Source organism: Colossoma macropomum, unplaced genomic scaffold, assembly GCF_904425465.1.
Source record: "Colossoma macropomum unplaced genomic scaffold, Colossoma_macropomum, whole genome shotgun sequence".
NCBI lineage: Eukaryota > Metazoa > Chordata > Actinopteri > Characiformes > Serrasalmidae > Colossoma > Colossoma macropomum.
The window spans coordinates 27,438,710-27,458,661 of NW_023494794.1; the positions used below are offsets into that span (position 1 = coordinate 27,438,710).

Consider the following 19,952-nt stretch of genomic DNA (forward strand, 5'->3'; position numbering starts at 1 on the left):
GAGCTCCATTTTGCATTCGCTACGCTTCAGCAGAGGGGAGGGGTTCATGAGATGGTGGAGTCGCATGACTAAAGCATGTTAATTAAGCTCTGCTGTGACCTTATCTCTCTCTGTCTCTCTCTCTCTCTCTCTGTCTCTCTCTCTCTCTCTCTGTCTCTCTCTCTCTCTCTCTCTCTCTCTCTCTCTCTCTCTCTCTCTCTCTCTGTCTCTCTCTCTCCTGGATGAATGTGGTAACTGTATGAATTTTGATCATCCACTATTAATTACAGTGGATTTTCTGGCTGTCTGCAGAGCCAAGAAACTATCAGCCCCCCCCCCACCACCTCAACCCCCCACCCCACTCTGTCATATCAGTCTGGAGACTCATCTGGAGAGCCAGTGATGAGTCTGGCTTTCTGGACACTGACCGCACTTACTCACTTTCTCACCTTCTCACTCTTTCACGTTCTCACTCTACCAGCAGACTGAGCATCCCTATATTTACAAACGTCAGCAGTCCAGCTTTAACTACAGTGTACATCACCTCTCTCTCTCTCTCTCTCTCTCTCTCTCTCTCTCTCTCTATTATTCTCTTTCTCATTCTCTCTCCCCACCTCTCTCTCCATCGTCTCACTTACCGCTCCATCATCTCTCTCATCTCTCCAGCATCTCTCTCATCTCTCCAGCATCTCTCACATCACTCCATCATTTCTCTCACCTCTCCATCATCTCACTTGTTGCTCCATCATCTCTCTCTTATCTCTCCATCATCTCTCTCACATCTCTCTATCATCTCTCTCATCGCTCCATCATCTCTCTCATCTTTCTATCATCCCTCTCATCTCTCCATCATCTCACTTATTGCTCCATCATCTCTCTCTCATCTCTCCATCATCTCTTCATCATCCCTCTCATCGTTCCATCATCTCTCACATCTCTCCATCATTTCTCCATCATCTCTCTCATCTCTTCATCATCTATCTCATCGCTCCATCATCTCATTTCTCTCATGTCTCTCCATCATCTCTCTCATATCTCTCTCATCACTCCGTCATCACTCCATCATCTCTTTCATCGCTCCATTGTCTCTTCATCTCTATATCACCTCTCCATCAACTCTCTCACATTTTTTTATCATCTCTCTCATCTCTCCATCATCTCTCTTATTGCTCCATCGTCTCTCTCATTTCTCTCATCTCTCTCATATCTCTCTCATCACTCCATCATCTCTCCATCGTCGCTTTCATTGCTCCATTGTCTCTTCATCATCTCTTCATCTCTATATCACCTCTCCATCAACTCTCTCACATCTCTTTATCATCTCTATCATCTCTCCATCATCTCTCTTATTGCTCCATCGTCTCTCTCATTTCCCTCATCTCTCTCCATCATCTCTCTCATATCTCTCTCATCACTCCATCATCTCTCCATCGTCTCTTTCATTGCTCCATTGTCTTTTCATCATCTCTCTCACCTCTCCATCAACTCTCTCACAACTCATCATCTCTCTCATCTCTCCTTCATCTCTCTCTCACTCTGTCTCATTCTTCCTCTATCCACCTGTTTCCCTAATGCTCTCTCTATCTCTTCATCATTGCTCTTTCTCATCTCCCCATCATCTCTGTCTCTCTCTCTTTCCCTCCCTACTTCTCTCTCTCCACCTCTCTCTCTCTCTATCATTTCTCTCATTCTCTGTCTGCCTCTGTCTCTCTCCACCTCTTCCTGTATCCCTCTCCCTCATCCCCTCTCTCGCTTGCTGCTTTCTTTTTATTCTGTACAGCCGGCGGTTCTACTTTTCTGCTCGTTCATATATAGTAATAAGAAATTATCAAATTGCATGAAGAAGCATGATGAAAGCGTGACTCACTGAGAGTCAAAGCGGTAGATGTGGGTCACGACTATAATCTATTTACAGTACAACCTAAAGAATAATGATAAAAAAGGCATACGCACTCAGCACATAATCTCAAGGGTTACGGCGGCTAATGTATGTAAAACAGCAGCAGTGAGGCACGTTTAAATCTGATGTGTGTGCGAGCCGTTCAGCCGCTCAACAGCACAGCACTTTTTGTTCCCGCTTTACATTCGCAGTGAAGAATCTATTTGTTCCGAGCCTGGAAGACAAAAACAAACAGGGAGGCCTGATGTTTTCCATATTCCCTGCTTTTACTCCAAACAGCGTGCAATAGTTCTCTGCACAGGCCTCTGAATCGCTCACACAAATCTGTCCAGCAAGCTAGAAGATAAACGCAGACTTCTATACACGCACACACAAATGCTAATCGCAGCTCGAGGACAGCACCAACAGAAACGTCTTCACCAAGTCAATACAACGCTGCCAACAAGAGCAACTCCAGCATATTTAGAGACCTGGCACACGCGTTCGCACATGTAACAGCAGGTGTGCTCACACAAGCCCATTGTCCTCCCACGGGGGAGCTGTTACACCCGCAGTGCCGAGAAAGCAAGCGCCAACTGTTGAATAGCACAATTCAGATACACCATCTTTACCTTTCTGTTCCATATGTGTGCTCACAATGCGGCCACTGGGTTCCACTCCAAGGCCTGCGCGATGTATCATTTGTTCACTGTTATCATGATATTGGCCTTCGCAGTACTAATACAGCAGAGGATGCAATATGCAAATGAGCCTGTAACCAATGATAATGGTTGTTTAGGGCTGTCACGATTGTTAAATTCTCTATTGTTAAACAATAAAATTGATAAAATTTTCCCTTTTATAAAACCCACAATGATCAGGAAATTTGCATAATCAATGCACATTATGCACCGAAATTATATTTCTCAACTAAAATTGAAGCTGGAATTCTGAGAACTGAAACCAAAAACTAAAAAAATCGTAATAAATGAAAGCATAAAATTGCAAAATTTGTTATAATACACTTCAGGGATGCAGGAAGGTCTTTTTAAAGCATGTGTGTGTGACTTGAGCGATGAGGTCATGCAAAATGATTTCCTTTTTTATTAAATTTTCCATTTTTATTTATTTATTTATTTTTTAATTTTTACCCGATTTTCTTCCCAATTTAGTCGTCTCCAATTCCACCCGCTAGTTAGGACTCCCCCAATCACACAATGCTATCAATGCTAGGAGGGTGAAGGCTAACGCAGGCTTCCTCCGAGACCTGTGAAGCGCCACCGCTTCTTTTCGAATTGCCGCTCACGCAACGTCACTGGACAGCCGAACGCGCTCGGAGGAAAGCGCCAACCGCCAGATCTGTTACGTCAGCTAACAGACGCCTGCGCTGACTAGCATCGCGCTGAGTGATGGGGGAGAAGGAGGGGCCATCCTGCCCACCCAGAGAGAGCGAGGCCAATTGTGCTCTCTCGGACTCCCAGCTACGGATGGCTGTAGCATCACCAGGGATCGAACTCGCGATCTCCTGATGATAGGGCCAACGCTTAGACGGTTTTGCCACTCGGGAGCCCACATTTTCCATTTTTAAACTTTTTTCTAATTTACGACAAACAGAACGCGCCGTACATTGCTATAATGAGGCTTTCATCTCATTCTAGATTAACTTAATGCAAATGAGCTGAGTGGTGACCTGTCAGATTGTTGATGTGTGGTATGGTAAGTGACTGTGACCACCAAACCAACAAACACCAAAAGAACCAACCGGAGAAGCCGGGGAAAAGGAAGGAGGTTTAGAAATACACTTCACACATAAAAACACACACAGGAGGATAATGAGTCCAGAACAAGCTGCAGGTGAGTGTAATAATGAGAGGGCGGAGCCAGGATGGAGCTAGAGTGAGTCAATGCAGAACAGGGGAGTCCTTGTACTGTGTCCCCATTATAATTACCATTATTATTTTTGGTTACTTTTTTTTTTTATGTTAGATTTTGAAACTTGATGACCTATTTAGTTGTTTTTTCAGCCAAAATTTTCAACTTTTTTTTCTCCCCAAAAACTGAGTCACTTTTGACCATTTTTGTCCGAATACTTTCAGTGCCTGAAATGCCAGTGCATGCCTAAATCCCCTACTGGTCTTATAATAACAGGCATTTTTTGCCTACTGTTTTAATATATACTTTTAACCCTACACTCTATTGTTTTTACTCTTAAGATATGATAAAAAAGATATGAGTAAAAAAAGGCCAACACACATGTATTATGTAATCTCTATAAATTATTCAATAACTACTATAGAACAAGTGGAGTCATGAGAGCGTGAAGTTAAGCATGGGCCTGTATGCGGGCCTTTAGGGCTTAATAAAGCCTTACAGGATTACAGGATTTCCAGTGAAGCACTCTGAAGTCTTTATAAAGCTATGCACAGTTTGTTATTGTTCGTATTTTATCGTTCAGCCTTTTTAAAACTACCCTAACTTAATACAGCCAGCCATTCAGAGCTCCTATTTATCCAACAGTTGTAAATAATTGTGGTCAAAATAACCAAAATCACTGGTTCACAACTGTCTTTAAAATGATGTAACACAATCACAATACAGTGTTTTGTCCATAATGTGAAGCCTTGAGTGACCTCTACTCGTTTCTTATCCGCAAAAAACAGTGAATCTAACTGGGTGTTGTGTAACCCAGTTTGGGGCTTGACATAATCCCATTCCCGCAGTTCCAGACTGTTTTCCATCTCTTCCACATTTGATGTCAAACCCGAAATGGTTGTGCAGGTTTGATAGAGGCTTTTGACGAGTGGATTTGCAGAGGTGGGTGATTTTTGAAACAGGTAACAATAAAGACCTTTCCCGGAAACCGAGTGTTCGGTTTGATGCCGGGCTTTGTTTGATCAGCAAGTAAACCGGATTCTCTTCTCGGAAAGAAGGCAGGATAATAGACGCTGTTATCTGCATGGGTGAAGGGCTTGGAAATGGAACAGCCTGCAGAGACACCGCAGCGTCTAGCTGAGTTTTTACGGACTGATCTTACACTTCGTGGGGCGTTTAGGTGAAAAGAGTCAGAGAAACAGAGACAGAAAGGAGCTGCTTTGTCTCTCGGATGCACAAAGTGGTGAACAAAGTCCTACCATTTCCCGTGTTTCTTGGTTTTAAAAATAAATCCGTGACAGCACAAACGCTCCAAGTGGAACTGATCCCAAATGAAGCACAAACTAAAGGGATGAACAGCCTAAACCTCAGGCAGCCACTTGTCCAGGCCATTTTCGTCCACTTTCACTATCCTTCGCAGAAGCATCTGTGCCTAAAAGCGCAGGGTGAACACTTAAGCCCCGAAACTCTCAAATTACTTCAGGAGATATTTGTCAGGGGTTGTTTCGTACATCTTTGAGGCCACTTGAGCCCATTTAGCCGGGAGTCCCTGCAAGCTCCGTCTGCATAGACACACCAGCCACCTTCTCAACCCTCTCCAAAGAGCAGAGCGGCTAATTTGGCGCTGCAAAAAGAACCGCAGCAGACTGCTAACCGGCAAGATTTCCAGCGCTTCAATTAACCTTCGTCTGGGGTCAAATTTCAGCAAACTTCAAAGCAAACTCTTGCGCATCTTTGTCCGCCCCAAAGTTCATCTCATTCCCTGCAAATGAGCAAAGCTCCTTCTGTCGCTCTCAATTAGCCTTCCTGCTCTTCAGGCCGTTCGGAGACATGCCACTAATTTGAGCTAATAGGAGGCAAAGCAGCACCGCCTATGGACATGTCAAGGCAGTTTTATAATGCTCCGTTCGGATGTTTGCTGGGACCGGGCCGCGCTCTCCTCCAAGCCTGTTTTGACAAACGTCAAACAGAGTTAGCTGCTCAGAAAAGCCTGGGTCTGACGTTTAGGTTAGCGTCACTAAGGGCAGCCAGCATTCGACAAAGCCGCTTCACTGCATCTCCCACAAACCTGTTACATACATGTAGTTCTTACAGCGAATACCTTTTGTACTTTGGGTACTTGTAGGTACTTTTGTACCTACACTGGCTATTTTGTCAGGCACAACTTCCATATAGATGCAGTTTATGTTTATAATTACTAACTGTAACCCAGCTGCCGAGCTCTGAGATCTCTGGTGTTGAATTTGCATTGATCTTGATTGTTGAATTGGCCATAGATTCAACTGTGTAGAACATTGATAGGTTTATTCAGTAGCGCTTGCGGATAGTTGAAGAGCTGTTGATCTAATGTCAGTACCGATGTTAATTTAATGTTTCAATTATGTTTGCTTTATGTTACTCTAATGAGTGTGTCCTTCCTATATTGAAAGCACAGTAAATTAAACCTTGGCTAATTTTGTAAATAACTAAACAAAACATAAAAGGAAAATGCAAACTTCACCATAAATCAAGCACAAACACTGCGGCCCCCTCGGCACCCCACTTGGTCATCCCTGGTCATGCTCTACCCCATCCATCAATGAAAAAGGACAACTATAGAACCACTGCTCACCAAGTTATTTGGGTTGGGGACCATTTTCAGAACAGCAGTAATACCAACATGATAGTTGGCACAGCACTATTATGGCCAACGAGTGTAGGTATAAGTTAAGTTTGTGAGTTCAGACCATCCTTCAACATGGTGGTGGTAGTATGAGGGAAGACTTACAGAGGGAGGGGGGAGAACTCTGAGAACCTGGGATGGAGTTATGGGCAGCTTCTGCCTGCAGCTAGAAGGCCAGACCCTCCTTATAGGTGTATTAGGACTGATGTAGGACTATGAATCAGGGAGGAGATGGGGTGGCGGTGGAGATTGCAAACCCTTTGTCACAGGAACAAAAGGTGAGGATGTGAATTTATAGGGCATTAGATTGGGAGAAAGAGGGGGTTTCAGGAATGTTCCTCCCCCCAAACTTCAGAACTAAAGAACTAAACCAGAGCAAGGCAGGAATTAGACTCTGCCAAAAGGTCTAAGCAGTGAAGCCATTTTCTACCATCATTGTATCACTGTCCTCTGATTAGGGCAGGTCATGCTCTACAACTCCACCGAATCACTGATCTGTATGATTAGCGAGCTTGAACTGTGGATAACAAGAAGAAAGTCTTTCTTGTTAACAAAAGTTCATTCTGCTTGTAATGACCAGAGAATCCATGTACAAACCCCACGCACTGCAAGTCCTCACTGCATGTCCTCCTCACCTTCATTCCTGCCAGTCCACCATTTTGCTCCGCCCTGCAGTCTCGTTATGACCATGTCCTTCTGAAAACAGCCCGCATGTTCTATCAAATTGTCCCATACTGCTATATTTGATCACGCCTTCGCCACTGCTGCTAACAAAAAAGCAAGCATCATTCCCGCAAAGCAAATTACGAATATGAAAATAAACTTTCACACACATTTAATCTATACTACACATTTAAGCGGCGTGGTGTCCCAAATACTTGGCTAAAATTGTCCAAAACCCCAGATTTTCCCCCATTTTCTGACCACTACTGGGCTCCTTCCCCTCAACCTTCCTCTTCCTCTTGTCCTCTATTATGTCATGAAATCTCTCTTTATTTCTCTCATTGCCATTTGAAACTTTTACATGAAAAAAGTGCTACTGTATAACTGTTTATGCATGAATGTACATCCTTGAGCCTTTGAAACCAACGGCTTGGTAAGTTGCATATAAAAACAGCGTTAATCTAGTATCAATAAAAAGATTTTTTAATGTTTGGCTCCATTCAGATGAGCATTAAGCACTAAACACATGCTAGCATACATGCTACCAACATGCTGGAGCAAACCAGCGAATGCTGCGCTCCCCTTCAGAGAGGTGAACCTGGAAGAAGAGGACATTAAAGTCATAAATAAACATTACAGGTGGACAGCACCGACGCACTGACCCCAGAACGTCCACACCGCCTCCCAACAGCCGCTGGATTTACGAGAGCTGACCTCAAAGCAAGCGTTCTTCCTCGTAGCTTGGGATGTTAGCTGCTAAATTTATGGCCACTTAGAGAGATTAGCAATGCACCGGCTTTATGGTTCAACCCTCTGCCTCTCCATTCACATGGCTGCGCGGATGGGGTGGGGGTTGAGGGTCGTCGCTAGGCGCTAATGAAAGGCTAGACACTCATACGAGGGGCATATTTTGTCATTCGCGGCCTGATTAGATGCTGCTGAAACCCACTTGAAATATTTTATGCTAATTAAGGTATAATACTGAATACAGTCGGCTCAGCTTCCTTCTGAATGGCAGCTAGCTGTCAGCGACTGAGCATTTGAGGACATTCTAAGTGGAGCGTTATTACCGGGGAGCACTGGTAAAAGCAGAATCTACTACAGTTAAACCGTAGAGGGTTAGAGGGAAAATGGTTGGAAGGACGTGTGAAAGCTTTTTAAAAGATTTACAAGGGGTTAATAAGCATGCAATGCAAAATAGATGCGAGCGCATGCCAAACGAGATTCATAACTCGCATTAAAGAACGCATTCACAGGTATACACTCAACTCCTCTGAGCATAATTGCTCTCAATAAATTTTGATACGTGTCACAGTGGCATCAAATCCATTATGTAGGCTACCGTCCAGAAAGCCATTAGGCTAAAAACATACGGCTGCCTCTCACAGTGATAATGATTGGTGCATTTCAGTCCAAGAACTGGCCGATGCCTTGTCAAGTGTAGCTGAAACTCATTATTGACACCTCTCCTGGTTGCCCCTGACGACAGGACCACTGGAAACACAGTGGACTTGCAGCATGTTAGTGTTTTGCATGTAATCCAATTCCAGGGCTCCATTATATTCCAGGCCAAGATGGCTGCAAATATGGGCTTAATATTTTATAACCTTAAGAACTTCAAGAACACCGTTTGAAAGCTACATACTTGGGGGATTGTATGGCACGTGCATAAGCACTGAATACTGAATTTGCAAAGCAATAATTTCTGCATTTCTGAACTGCTTTTGTCAACATCATATTGTTTATGTTCTACGAAGTAAAAGGAATTTATTGAGGGTCCTTGAACTAAAATCACAATTGTTTATGACAGAGCAGGAATTTTGTGAAATGAGTTTCCATTAAATGAACTGCACACAACCCTAATATCACTATGTGCAATGCTAAGGTCCATTTCTTCTTTTTACCCCTACCCCTTCTTTTCGAGTGTCACCCTAACCCCTTGGAACTGAGTTACAGGGTAGTGGTTGAAATCTTCCCTCTGAAATGGGACCCTCAAATAAAAAGAGCATCACTTCATTAACAGCTACCAGCGCTGCTCTGTAGGCGACCCTGCCAGTCTGCAGTGACAGCAGAGGAGGGTAAAGTTCAGCTCCTCACTGCTGGGCTTTAGTTACATTTAAGGAATCATATGCCTTCAAAGAGGGGGGCAATTATTTATTATAGACCACCCCTAATTCTTCAGTGATATGAAGCTGAAGTCAGATATTCACTAGATTCTTGTTCGAATTTTCCCGTTCCACCTTAAATGGTGCAGCAGTTACATTCTGGTGCTTCAGGCGTCAGAACTGCTGAACTATTTAAGGTGGAATGGGAAAGTTAGCTAGCATACATTAGCATACTATTAGCAATGACCATAATACACTGAAACGACATTAAACTAAGACAATACAATGGTTATCGTCATTTTCAACAGAGAAAATTCTCACATTTGTGGGTTTCTCTGGTCGCTCACAGCCATCTTGACTTTTTTTTTTCTCATATCACTCTGTTTGGAGTGCCTCTGAAAAACCTCGGTTTGGAGGGACGTGTAGCCCTAACACTTCACCCTACCCCTCTATCTCAACAAAAATTGGGACACCCTACCCCTTGACGTGAACGCACAAAACAGACGGCTAAGGGCCAAGTGGTAGGGGCGATGGGGTGAAATGGGATTGGGCCTAAGTGTCAGCTGGAGTAGTGTAAAGCACACCACCACCAAACTCTGAAGCAGTGAAAACGTATTCTCTGGAGTGACGAATCATCTGGCAGTCTAAAGCACGAATCCAGATTTGTGGACACTAGCTAACGGAATGCAGTGTCAACAGCAAAGTTTGGTAGAGGAGGGATGATGGGCTGGGGCTGTTTTACAGGGTTTGGGGCTCTTAGTTCCAGTGAAGTGTAATGTTAATGCTACAGCATACAAAGACATTTTAGACAAGAGTTTGGAGAAGGCCCTTTCCCGTTCCAACAAGACTGAGCCCCTGTACACAAAGTGAGGTCCATAAAGACATGGTTTACTGAGTTTGGTGTGGAGGAACTCCAGTGGTCTGCACAGAGCCCTGACCACAACCCCACTGGACACTTTTGGGAACATCGATTGCAAGCCAGGCCATCACAATGCCAACGGAATGGGCACAAACTCCCAACATCTCGTGGAAAGCCTTCCCAGAAGAGTGGGGGCTGCTATAGTCACAATGGGGGCAACACAATATGAATGCCCATAGTTTGAAATGGTCATACAGTGCATGTCATTAACTTATTAAAGTATCTCATGCCATCTTGCAGATATTGGCATAAGCTGTTAAATACTCAAGGATTCCATTTAAATGCAGTGCTTATGCATGTGCCATGAAGTCGCTATGTAGGTAGCCTTCAAATAAAGTGCCAAAAGAAATGCGTCAGAAGAGAATGAGGCTGCATGATTACAAAAATGAGTTGATTCTGAATATTTTTTGTGATTAACAATGGCTAGAAGTTTCACTACACACTGGAAACCACTTATGACTTGAACCCCTGTGATGCAAACACTAAACAATGATGAAAATGCCTCGGATTTGTTACTCAGTCCATGTGTAGCGCTGATTGTAACTACAAATGCTTGGTTTTGACCCAGCAGGCATACCACTAAATTGCATTAATTACACTGGCTGAAATAATGGAACCATTACAGTGCATAAACAGCATCTCTCTGGTACAAATCTGTGCACAAAACATATAGAAGAGCTGCTAAGGTGGCCTTAACAAGCACTGAGTCTTGTAGGTCTTCTCTAAATTGAACTCTCCAATCAGAAGAGAGCAAGCCAGGCCGGCTTCCATAAGCTAATTAGACTGAGTGTGCAGATGTGACCCTAATAAACTACGGTGTTTATGAGCTGCCTCCTTGGTATTCAAAGCAACAGTGACAGGCCTTCTGATCAGAGTTACACAGCCTCCACCTGGCAGCCTAATGAGAATTAAAAACAAAATAAGGTGGAAAATGCATTTGTTATTAAAAACACCGTTCGCCTCATTGTACAGAGAATAGAACCGGGGAGGCGCAACATTTCTTATGAATATAATCTCGGGCGTTCGGTGGTGAAATGCAATCCATCAAAACTAATAAAACGAGAAAAGTTCCAATTAATTTTCATAATACAGTCATTTGAAAATGGATCGCAGAAGAGCGAAGTTGTTTTCTCTTAACAGACACACCCCCCCCACCCCCCCTTACTCGCTCAACCTTGGAGACGAAGTTTCTCCTGAAGGACGTTCGCAAACAAAGTCTCGGTAAGAAACAGATCACCCCTCTTAACAGCGGGCGCCAGACGAGGAGAACTTTACCAGACTAAAGCGAGAGAGAAATAAAGAGACGCTAATTAAGCCTCGGAAGTATTGCAGCGTTACCTGAGCGTGTTTACTGCAGGGATTGACCGCTAACAGCAGCGCTATAATTAGGCCTACAGCTCAAAACGGTAAGAGTAGCAGTGTGTTTGGGACTCCATCAACAGTATCAACAGAACATCACTGCGTTCTGGAGACCCTTTGGTGAAATACTGCACCATAGCAAAGCTAGAACCATGTACTGTTGGATTAGCGAGATTGAAAAGCTTCAGTTAGCCATGGAGTGACAGGATCCAGCGACTGGATATAGGAGTGGGTGTTTCTGGGAAAGTGTAGCTCATGGTAACCAGAGTAAGACATGTATAATAGAATTAAAGGAATGGTTTGACAAAGAATAACATTTATGCAAATTTCCACCACCGATCAGACAAGACGTCTGCTTCTTTAGTTTGATGCTTGAGCTACAGGGCTAACGTGGCTAATAAACACTAGCAGTTAACAAGACATCCAAATCTTTCTGTAAAACTGCTCATCAATTTTAGCTTTTAGCATCACAGTTGAAGTCTATAAGTAATACTGTGTAATAAACCACACGTCAATACAAATTTAATAAGAAAATACAGTTTTGATGCAGTTTGAGAAAAGCTTTAAGAACATATTTACAGAAAAGGACTGGGGTGACTAGTGTTTATTAGCAATGTTAGCCTTGTAGCTCCAGCACCAAGACACCTGCTTCTTTAGTTTGATGCTTGAGCTACAGGGCTAATGTTGCTAACAAACACTAGCAGTTAACAGATATACATAGTTGATTTTGTTGAAGTCTGTAACTCAGATTAAGTAGCACTGTGTAATAAACTACACAAATCTATGCAAATTTAATAAAAAATGTAAAAAATGCAGTTTTGATGCAGTGAAAATGAGAAAAGTTTTGAGGATGTATTTACAGAAAAGAACTGGGGTGACTATGGAGTACTAGTGATTGTTAGCAACATTAGCCTTCTCCGAATCTTTTCTGTGAAACTGCTCACCGATTTTAGCTACACAGCCGATTTTGTTGAAGTCTGTGACTCTGATTTAGTAATACTGTGTAAAAAAACACAAGTCTATGCAAATTTAATCCAAATCTTTTCTGTAAAACTGCTCACCGATTTTAGCTTTTAGCATCACAGTTGAAGTCTATAACAGTAATGCTGTGTAATAAACCACACGTCAATACAAATTTAATAAAAAAATACAGTTTTGATGCAGTTTGAGAAAAGTTTTAAGAACATATTTACAGAAAAGAACTGGGGTGACTAGTGTTTATTAGCAATGTTAGCCTTGTAGCTCCAGCACCAGAGTAAGACATGTATAATCGAATTAAAGGAATGATTTGACAAAGAATAACATTTATACAAATTTCCACCACCCCAGATCAGTCGATCAGACAAGACGTCTGCTTCTTTAGTTTGATGCTTGAGCTACAGGGCTAACATTGCTAACAAACACTAGCAGTTAACAAATATACATAGTTGATTTTGTTGAAGTCTAAACCTCAGATTAAGTAATACTGTGTAAAAAACACACCAGTCTATGCAAATTTAATCCAAATCTTTTCTGTAAAACTGCTCACCGATTTTGATGCAGGTAGGCTGGTCAATCAGCATGACCATGAAGTAGGTGTTTCTGAGAAAGTGTAGCTCATCCTGACCCAGAGGAAGAGACCTAAAAAACCTGGATGCAGTTTGAGAAAAGTTTTGAGGATGTATTTACAGAAAAGAATTGGGTGACTATGGAGTACTAGTGATTGTAGCTCCAGCACCAAGACATTTGCTTCTTTAGTTTGATGCTTGAGCTACATGGCTAAGATTGCTAGATTTTAGCTACAAAGTCAATTTTGTTGAAGTCTGTAACTCAGATTAAGTAACACTGTGTATTAAACCACACAAGTCTATGCAAATTTAATTAAAAAATGCAGTTTTGATGCAGTTTGAGAAAAGTTTTGAGAATATATTTACAGAAAAGAACTGGGGCGACTATGGTGTTTGTTAGCAACGTTAGCTTTGTAGCTCCAGTGCTAAACTAAAGAAGCACATTTTGGACACCATGTCTTGGCTGACCACTCGGCTAGAGAAAACATAACAGACCAACATAGATGATCACCAGCAAAACTCTTTTGGATGCAGGTATGCTGGTCAATCAGCATGACCATGAAGTAGGTGTTTCTGAGAAAGCGTAGCTCATCCTGACCCAGAGGAAGAGACCTACCATCAAAAACATAGCTAACACTAGAAGTTAATGTGCTGCCCACTGCATTTAGCTACATAGTTGATTTTGTTGGTGTCTATAACTCAGAGTAAGTAATACTCTGTGTCCTAAACCACATTGACAACTTTAAAAAAAAGTTTTGAGGATGTATTTACAGAAAAGATTTGGGTGACTATTGAATTCTAGTGTTTGTTAGCAACGTTAGCCTTGTAGCTCCAGTGCTAAACTAAAGAATCCATGTCTCGGCTGATCGCTCTGTTAGAAAAAAAAGAAGAGATCAATACAGATGATCACCAGCAAAACAGTTTCGGATGCAGGTATGCTGGTCAATCAGCATGACCATGCTGTATCATCAGTTACACCACCACTAGGCTAGCATAAATCTGGTTTAGGCTGGGCTTTTTGTATTGGCAGCAGCTCGACTACAACTAGATTAAGTGTAAAATTGTGTAAAATTGATTTTCCGCCAATTTCTTTAACAGTTTCATACAGAAATCTGATACATGGCCATGTATGCATACATATTATAAAGGGTCAGGCATGTATTTCAAAATATGTGTACATATATGTTATGCACATGTATATAAGTATCAAATATTGGACAGATATGCATTAAATATATATATATATATATATATATATATATGTCTGATAGGTGGGTGAACACATGCATAATATATGAATCACATATATACTTTCTGATACATAGATCTCTGTATTACACCAACAACATATATGCAATGAAAACATATATAGCATGAAGCTGGTATATGTGCATAATAAATGCTACAATGTTTTTGTCATATATTGGTAAATGTGTGTTACACATGTCGCTGCTGTCGGAACAAAATCTTGTAACTCCAAAATGGTAACTTTACAGGAGAAGGGAAAACATTGCTTTACTTATAATGTAAGTCAATGGAACCAGAATTTTTCCCAAGTCATTTTGGGCCGTTTCTTTTGGTCCATTCATCATAAAATTTACACACAATATATAAGACAAGAGGCATTTTCAAATTATGACAAAAACTGAAAAACATTAAAATTGTTCCAGCAGCAGTTTATATATGTTGATATATGACTGAAATATATGTCCTATGTTTGAAAATGTCCAGTTTTAATTGTGTTAGCATCTACCTCTCATATATGTCCATATGTGGCTAACATAATATGGACATAAGAGGAATCCGTATATGCTAATATATGTTATATATCGTCGCTGTCCAATGAAAAACATGTATTTCCATTTTTTTGCGATTTTTACTTTTTTTGCATCATTTGAGCTCAGAAGATGTATTTTACATTGTGTGAAAATTTCATGATGATTGGACCAATAGAAATGCTCCAAAATTGCTTAGAAGAAAAACTTTTTCTATTAACTTACATTGAAAGTAAAGACGGTTTTTGCCCTCTCCTGTAAAGTTACTGTTTTGAAGATACTTGTTTTTCATTGGACAGCGACGATATTTGAATTCCACATATCGCCATATATCGGATTTCCGTATAAGTTAAGAATGTCAGCTAGCATGTTCAGGTGCACCAAGTGTAACATGGCCAAAGGACAGCAGGACACACGCTAGTGCGTATTTCTGTCTTTGTGAGGTGTTTCCATCTTCTTAAGACTGACTGCATCTGAACGTTGTTCTGCTAAACCTACTTAATCCCAACCTCAGAAACCAAAAGCTAATCTTCAGCCTCTTTCACTCCATCTAAAGCACTTTCTCTCTGGAGAACACAGTGTCAAAATGTTCATGTTTTCCATTATCCTGGGGATATTTAGCTTTGAAGAACAGCTAAACCACACACACATTTTGGGGATGTTGTTGATGAGTGTAGACAGTGTGAGTGGATTTGACAGCACTGAGCAAAACAGAGTAAAATTAGTCTCAACATTGTCAGTTTCCACAAAACACTTTCCACTATAACGCTGCACTACACAAATCTAATGTACCAGCCATTCCCTTCACACTCAGAGAGCCTTCAACAGAAGTGATTTTGAAGTGTTACCAAGGATTCCCATCAGAGCGAAAGCACAGAGACACAGCGCTGCATTTTCTGGTACCAAAGCATCGGGGAAAGGTATTTATCCACGAATAAAATGGCAACTGCCACCTCCAATGATTTCTCTGTGGCCTTTAGACTCGGGCGTCTATCAGTGGGCCAGCATCGAGGGTAGGGCTGAAAGAACTGTTTTTCCATCAAAATGAAAGCCAACTTTTATTAAAGCCTACAAGTTTTAGGTTTTAACTGGTGAAATTTACATGGAGTAACATGGAGCTTCTGAACTGCCTGTAGATTAATCAGATGATTTATGTAGATCATTTATATGACATATACATGAGCATAGAACCTCAACTAAGCTAACCATCTGGTTATGTTGAGCATTCAAGACTCAGGTGAGTCTTCAAGATCTGGAAACACAATAAGGAATTTTACAATAGTTTCTTAAATTGCTTAGAGAATGCCTGAAATCCACTGAAACATATTTATTAAAAATCATCTTAATAGGGATCTGATCATTGATTTGAGCCTCGCAGTGGCAACTTCTCACATACAGAACTGTACGTTACTATACTGTTAGAAATAAAGGTTCTGTGCAGGTTCATTTTTGTTCATCAAGGTACAAACAATGTAAATGTTCCCTCAAAGGTGCAACAGTGGTTTAAGGTGCAGTTAAGCACTTTAAATAAGTTTTTCCAGGTGAAAAGTTTGTATTTGTACCTTTTCATAACCGAATGTTTTAAAACAGAACAGTAAAATAAAAGCCTGGAGACGAGACGGGGTGTGTGGAGTCAGTACAGCTTAGAACATATCATTTCAGTGGATTATGGTTCAGTTATGTTCCCTGACTAAAGGTACTGAGATGAACCCTTGAGGGTCCCACCCCAGTGACAAGAGGGGTCCTGCCCCAGTGACAGTTTAGTAGTTATTAAAGTGTAGTTTTAGCCTAGCAACCACCTGCGTATCTTTCAGAAATTAGAAAGTACACCAGTTAAAATAGCCAAAGAGTGCAGGAGCAAGGTAGTCATACACTATTAAACCGGCCCTCTCACTCTGCTCAGTGTATTGTGTATTATTTTACTTTGCTACAAGGAAGCATGAGCACCTTAACAAGCCACGGGCACGACTGAGAGGTCTGAAGTGGTGCTGCTAGGCTAAATATGATGGCTGAAGTTAGAAAAGATGTTTTTCTGTTCTCTCTCACCACCACAACCCAACACGTACACACATCATCCACTGAGGAGGGAATCCCTTGACCTCATATAGACTGTCCCTTATGTCAGGTTAAGCTGAGAGCTCTTGCATTAGCTCGTCTACTCTGAATGAAAACAGTAGCCAAAGAAGTTGGACACTTCTTACTTCTTTGAGTTGAGGCTCATAACATCAACCGGCTACTCTTGTGCTGATGGGTCAGCATCATTCAATAAGCCTTCAGGTCATTGTGCAGAAGATTTCCCTGTGTTTTTGGACCAAAGAAGCACATGTGTTGACCGATAACACTGAGCCCATGAGGACGTGCACCGTGCTATTCTGTCGAAACCACCAAGCTATTCAATTACAAAGGAGTAGCTGCCCATCAGGCTCAGTCTAAAGTGGCCACACACAGTCTGTATATAATACATTATCATTATGTGACATGAACTGTGAAGGACTGTATGTGTATCAGGTTAACACACACGTATAAAAGGCTGGTGTGTGAAGAGCAGCACTGCACTGCTTCACACTGCAGAGCGTGAGCTGCTGGCAGTGGAGGAGAGAGAGCAGCGCGGAGCTCAGGGCGCTCACTACAGCCAAACACAGCGCCCCCTGTGGGACAATGGGAGCATACACAACAGACACCAAACAGGGAGCAATAAATGAATGGAAGAATCAATGAATAAATGAATAAACTAATAAATTAACAAATGGCTAAACAACTAACTAACTAAATAAATAAATAAATAAATAAGGAAATAAGACTTGGGTACCAACAGGCCTTTTATGAGGGACATTTTCTGAAATGAATGAATAAATGCACAAAAAAAGATTCAGATATAAACAAGCCTTTTTTTTTGAGGGGATGGTTTTCAATAAATAAGTGAATAAATAAATGAATAAATGAATGAATAAGGTTTTAGGTACCAACAGGTCATTTTTAAAGGGGGTTGGTTATAAATAAATAAATAAATAAATAAATAAGTAAAACTTGCCTCCAATTAAATAATCAAATATTCAGCCGGTAAGTGTTTCTCATGAAAGACTATTTAAAACCAACCAACAAACAAACATGCATTGTTTTTTAATTGAATAATTTTTTTTCCAGCTAAATCCTTTTTTAATTGAATCATTAGTGATTCAAGTTGCGACAGTCTTCTTATTAAGGACTTGTTCAAAATAAATAAACAAATAAATGAATAAATCTCGCCTCCAATTGAACGGTTAGGGGGATGGGATTCAGGCAGCAGTGTTTTTTAATGATGGGAGGGTTTTAAATAAATAAATAAATAAACAAGCAAATCAACAAACAAGCAACCCTGTTTGTTTCCACTTGGTGTGTTACACTGCCTGCTTCTCAGTGAGTCGCTCAGAGGAGTAGGAAAAAAAAAAACAGGAAAGGAGAAGCAGGAGGAGGTGCGGCGGACTGGAATAGATAATGAAGTGTCTAAATGAGAGAGAGAGAGAGAGAGAGAGAGAGAGAGAGAGAGAGAGAGAGAGAAAGAGGAGGAGAGGAGGAGAGGAGAAGTAGAAAGAGAGGACAGAGTGAGCTTTCTTCACTCACATTCAACCATTACCAAAAAAATAAAGCCAATGCAAACAGTTCAGACAACAGACACCCACCCAGCACCAAGAGGGAAGGGTCTGGAAGACCTTTAGGACCACCAGACCACCGCTGATTGGTTTTCCTCGCACACAACACCAGAATGGGGTTAAAACACCCCCAAAATAATGCAAGCACAACACTTCAGCAAACAGCATGGAGGACTTAGAGCCATACAAATCAGCATGAAACAGTGTCCAATAAACACACACACAGGCTCAACCCTTTGCACAGGGAGGGGTCCCTATCAGGTCTTGTAATACAAATAAACAATCAATTCATATAAAGTCAATCAGATTATTAACCAAATTAGCCAATAAAAGTGCACACATGGCTGATTTCCAGGTCAGATATGACACAACAGGTTATGATCCTTTTGATATCGAACTCACAAATGAAATTATATTCAATAAAACAGTCCGTGTTTACAGATCTAAGCCTAAAACCGCTCGTTTTGTGCACGAGCCCTTAACCGGTCAATGCTGACCAAAGACCAAGACCAATGAACCCCGCCAGAAAGCAGTGACCTACAGTGTACAGACTTACATTCAAACCTTATTCGTTATTAACGTCTATTGATAATGACGTTAATTGATTGCTCGTTATATTTGTGCGCGCGCCCTCTCATACATACTGCGTTTGGAGAGCCAGCTGAGACTGCACTCAGCACATACTGGTATAACTTACAGGGGGGTGGATGAAATAAAAATAATAATGAATTTAAATATTAAATTAATATAAATACAAAAATGAAAAGCAATATATGTAAATAAATAAATGCATCATCATCATCATCATCATAATAATAAGGAGAATAAATGCAGGTTTCCAGCATCTCAGGTGCTTGGACCCCTAATTGCATTAAATGCAATGAAGAATTGCTGTGGCGTAAAAGCTGCACGCGTACTTGAAAATGTTAAAAGATGCATGACTGCAAGAAATATATAAGCCCACCAACGCAAGCCCCCCACCATGCCCAGGCGGAGGAGCTCAACTCTGCACCCCATGATAAAATAATAACAGCAATAATAGCGACCAACTTTCACAGACTGTTGCCGGTGGAGCTGAAAGGCAGACCAGTCTATGCAAATGAGCGTCAGCACGTTCACACAGATGGGAAAATGAAGGGTTTTTTGTTTTTTTAACACTTACCCTGCGCTCCCGAGCATCCGAGCACGAAGCAAAGCCACACGGCGACGCGCGCGACACTCCGCACAGCACCGGCGCGCGCCATAGCGGGACCGGACAGCAGCAGCAGCAGCAGCAGCAGTAGGTCCCCGAGTATTAACCCACAGCGCGCGGAGTCCTCAGCGCATCAACTCCGAGCAGAACAGGACGAAAAGAGCGCGCGCGAGAGAAGCGAGAGAGCCGCAAAGCGCGAGGACTGTGCTCTTCACGGCTGCTTAAACGCATCCATTCTCCATCCGCACGCTCCCCAAAAAGCGCAGCGCGAGAGGAAAAAAATGCAATAAAAAAGCCCCCAAAATGCAAAAAAAAAAATCACAAAAAAAGCTGTGCAGAGACTTTCCGCGCGCCTCTGAGAGCCTCGCTCC

General features: G+C 41.7%; 1 protein-coding gene across 1 annotated transcript in view; it reads right to left on the reverse strand.

Annotated features, from left to right (window-relative positions):
* Positions 1–19,633, reverse strand: part of dcc (DCC netrin 1 receptor) — a 400,188-nt gene extending 380,555 nt beyond the window's left edge. Inside the window, exon 1 of the mRNA XM_036580725.1 lies at positions 19,552–19,633. Coding sequence (XP_036436618.1) covers positions 19,552–19,633 — 82 coding nt within the window. The remainder of the gene's footprint in view (positions 1–19,551) is intronic.
* Positions 19,634–19,952: the final 319 nt, after the last annotated feature.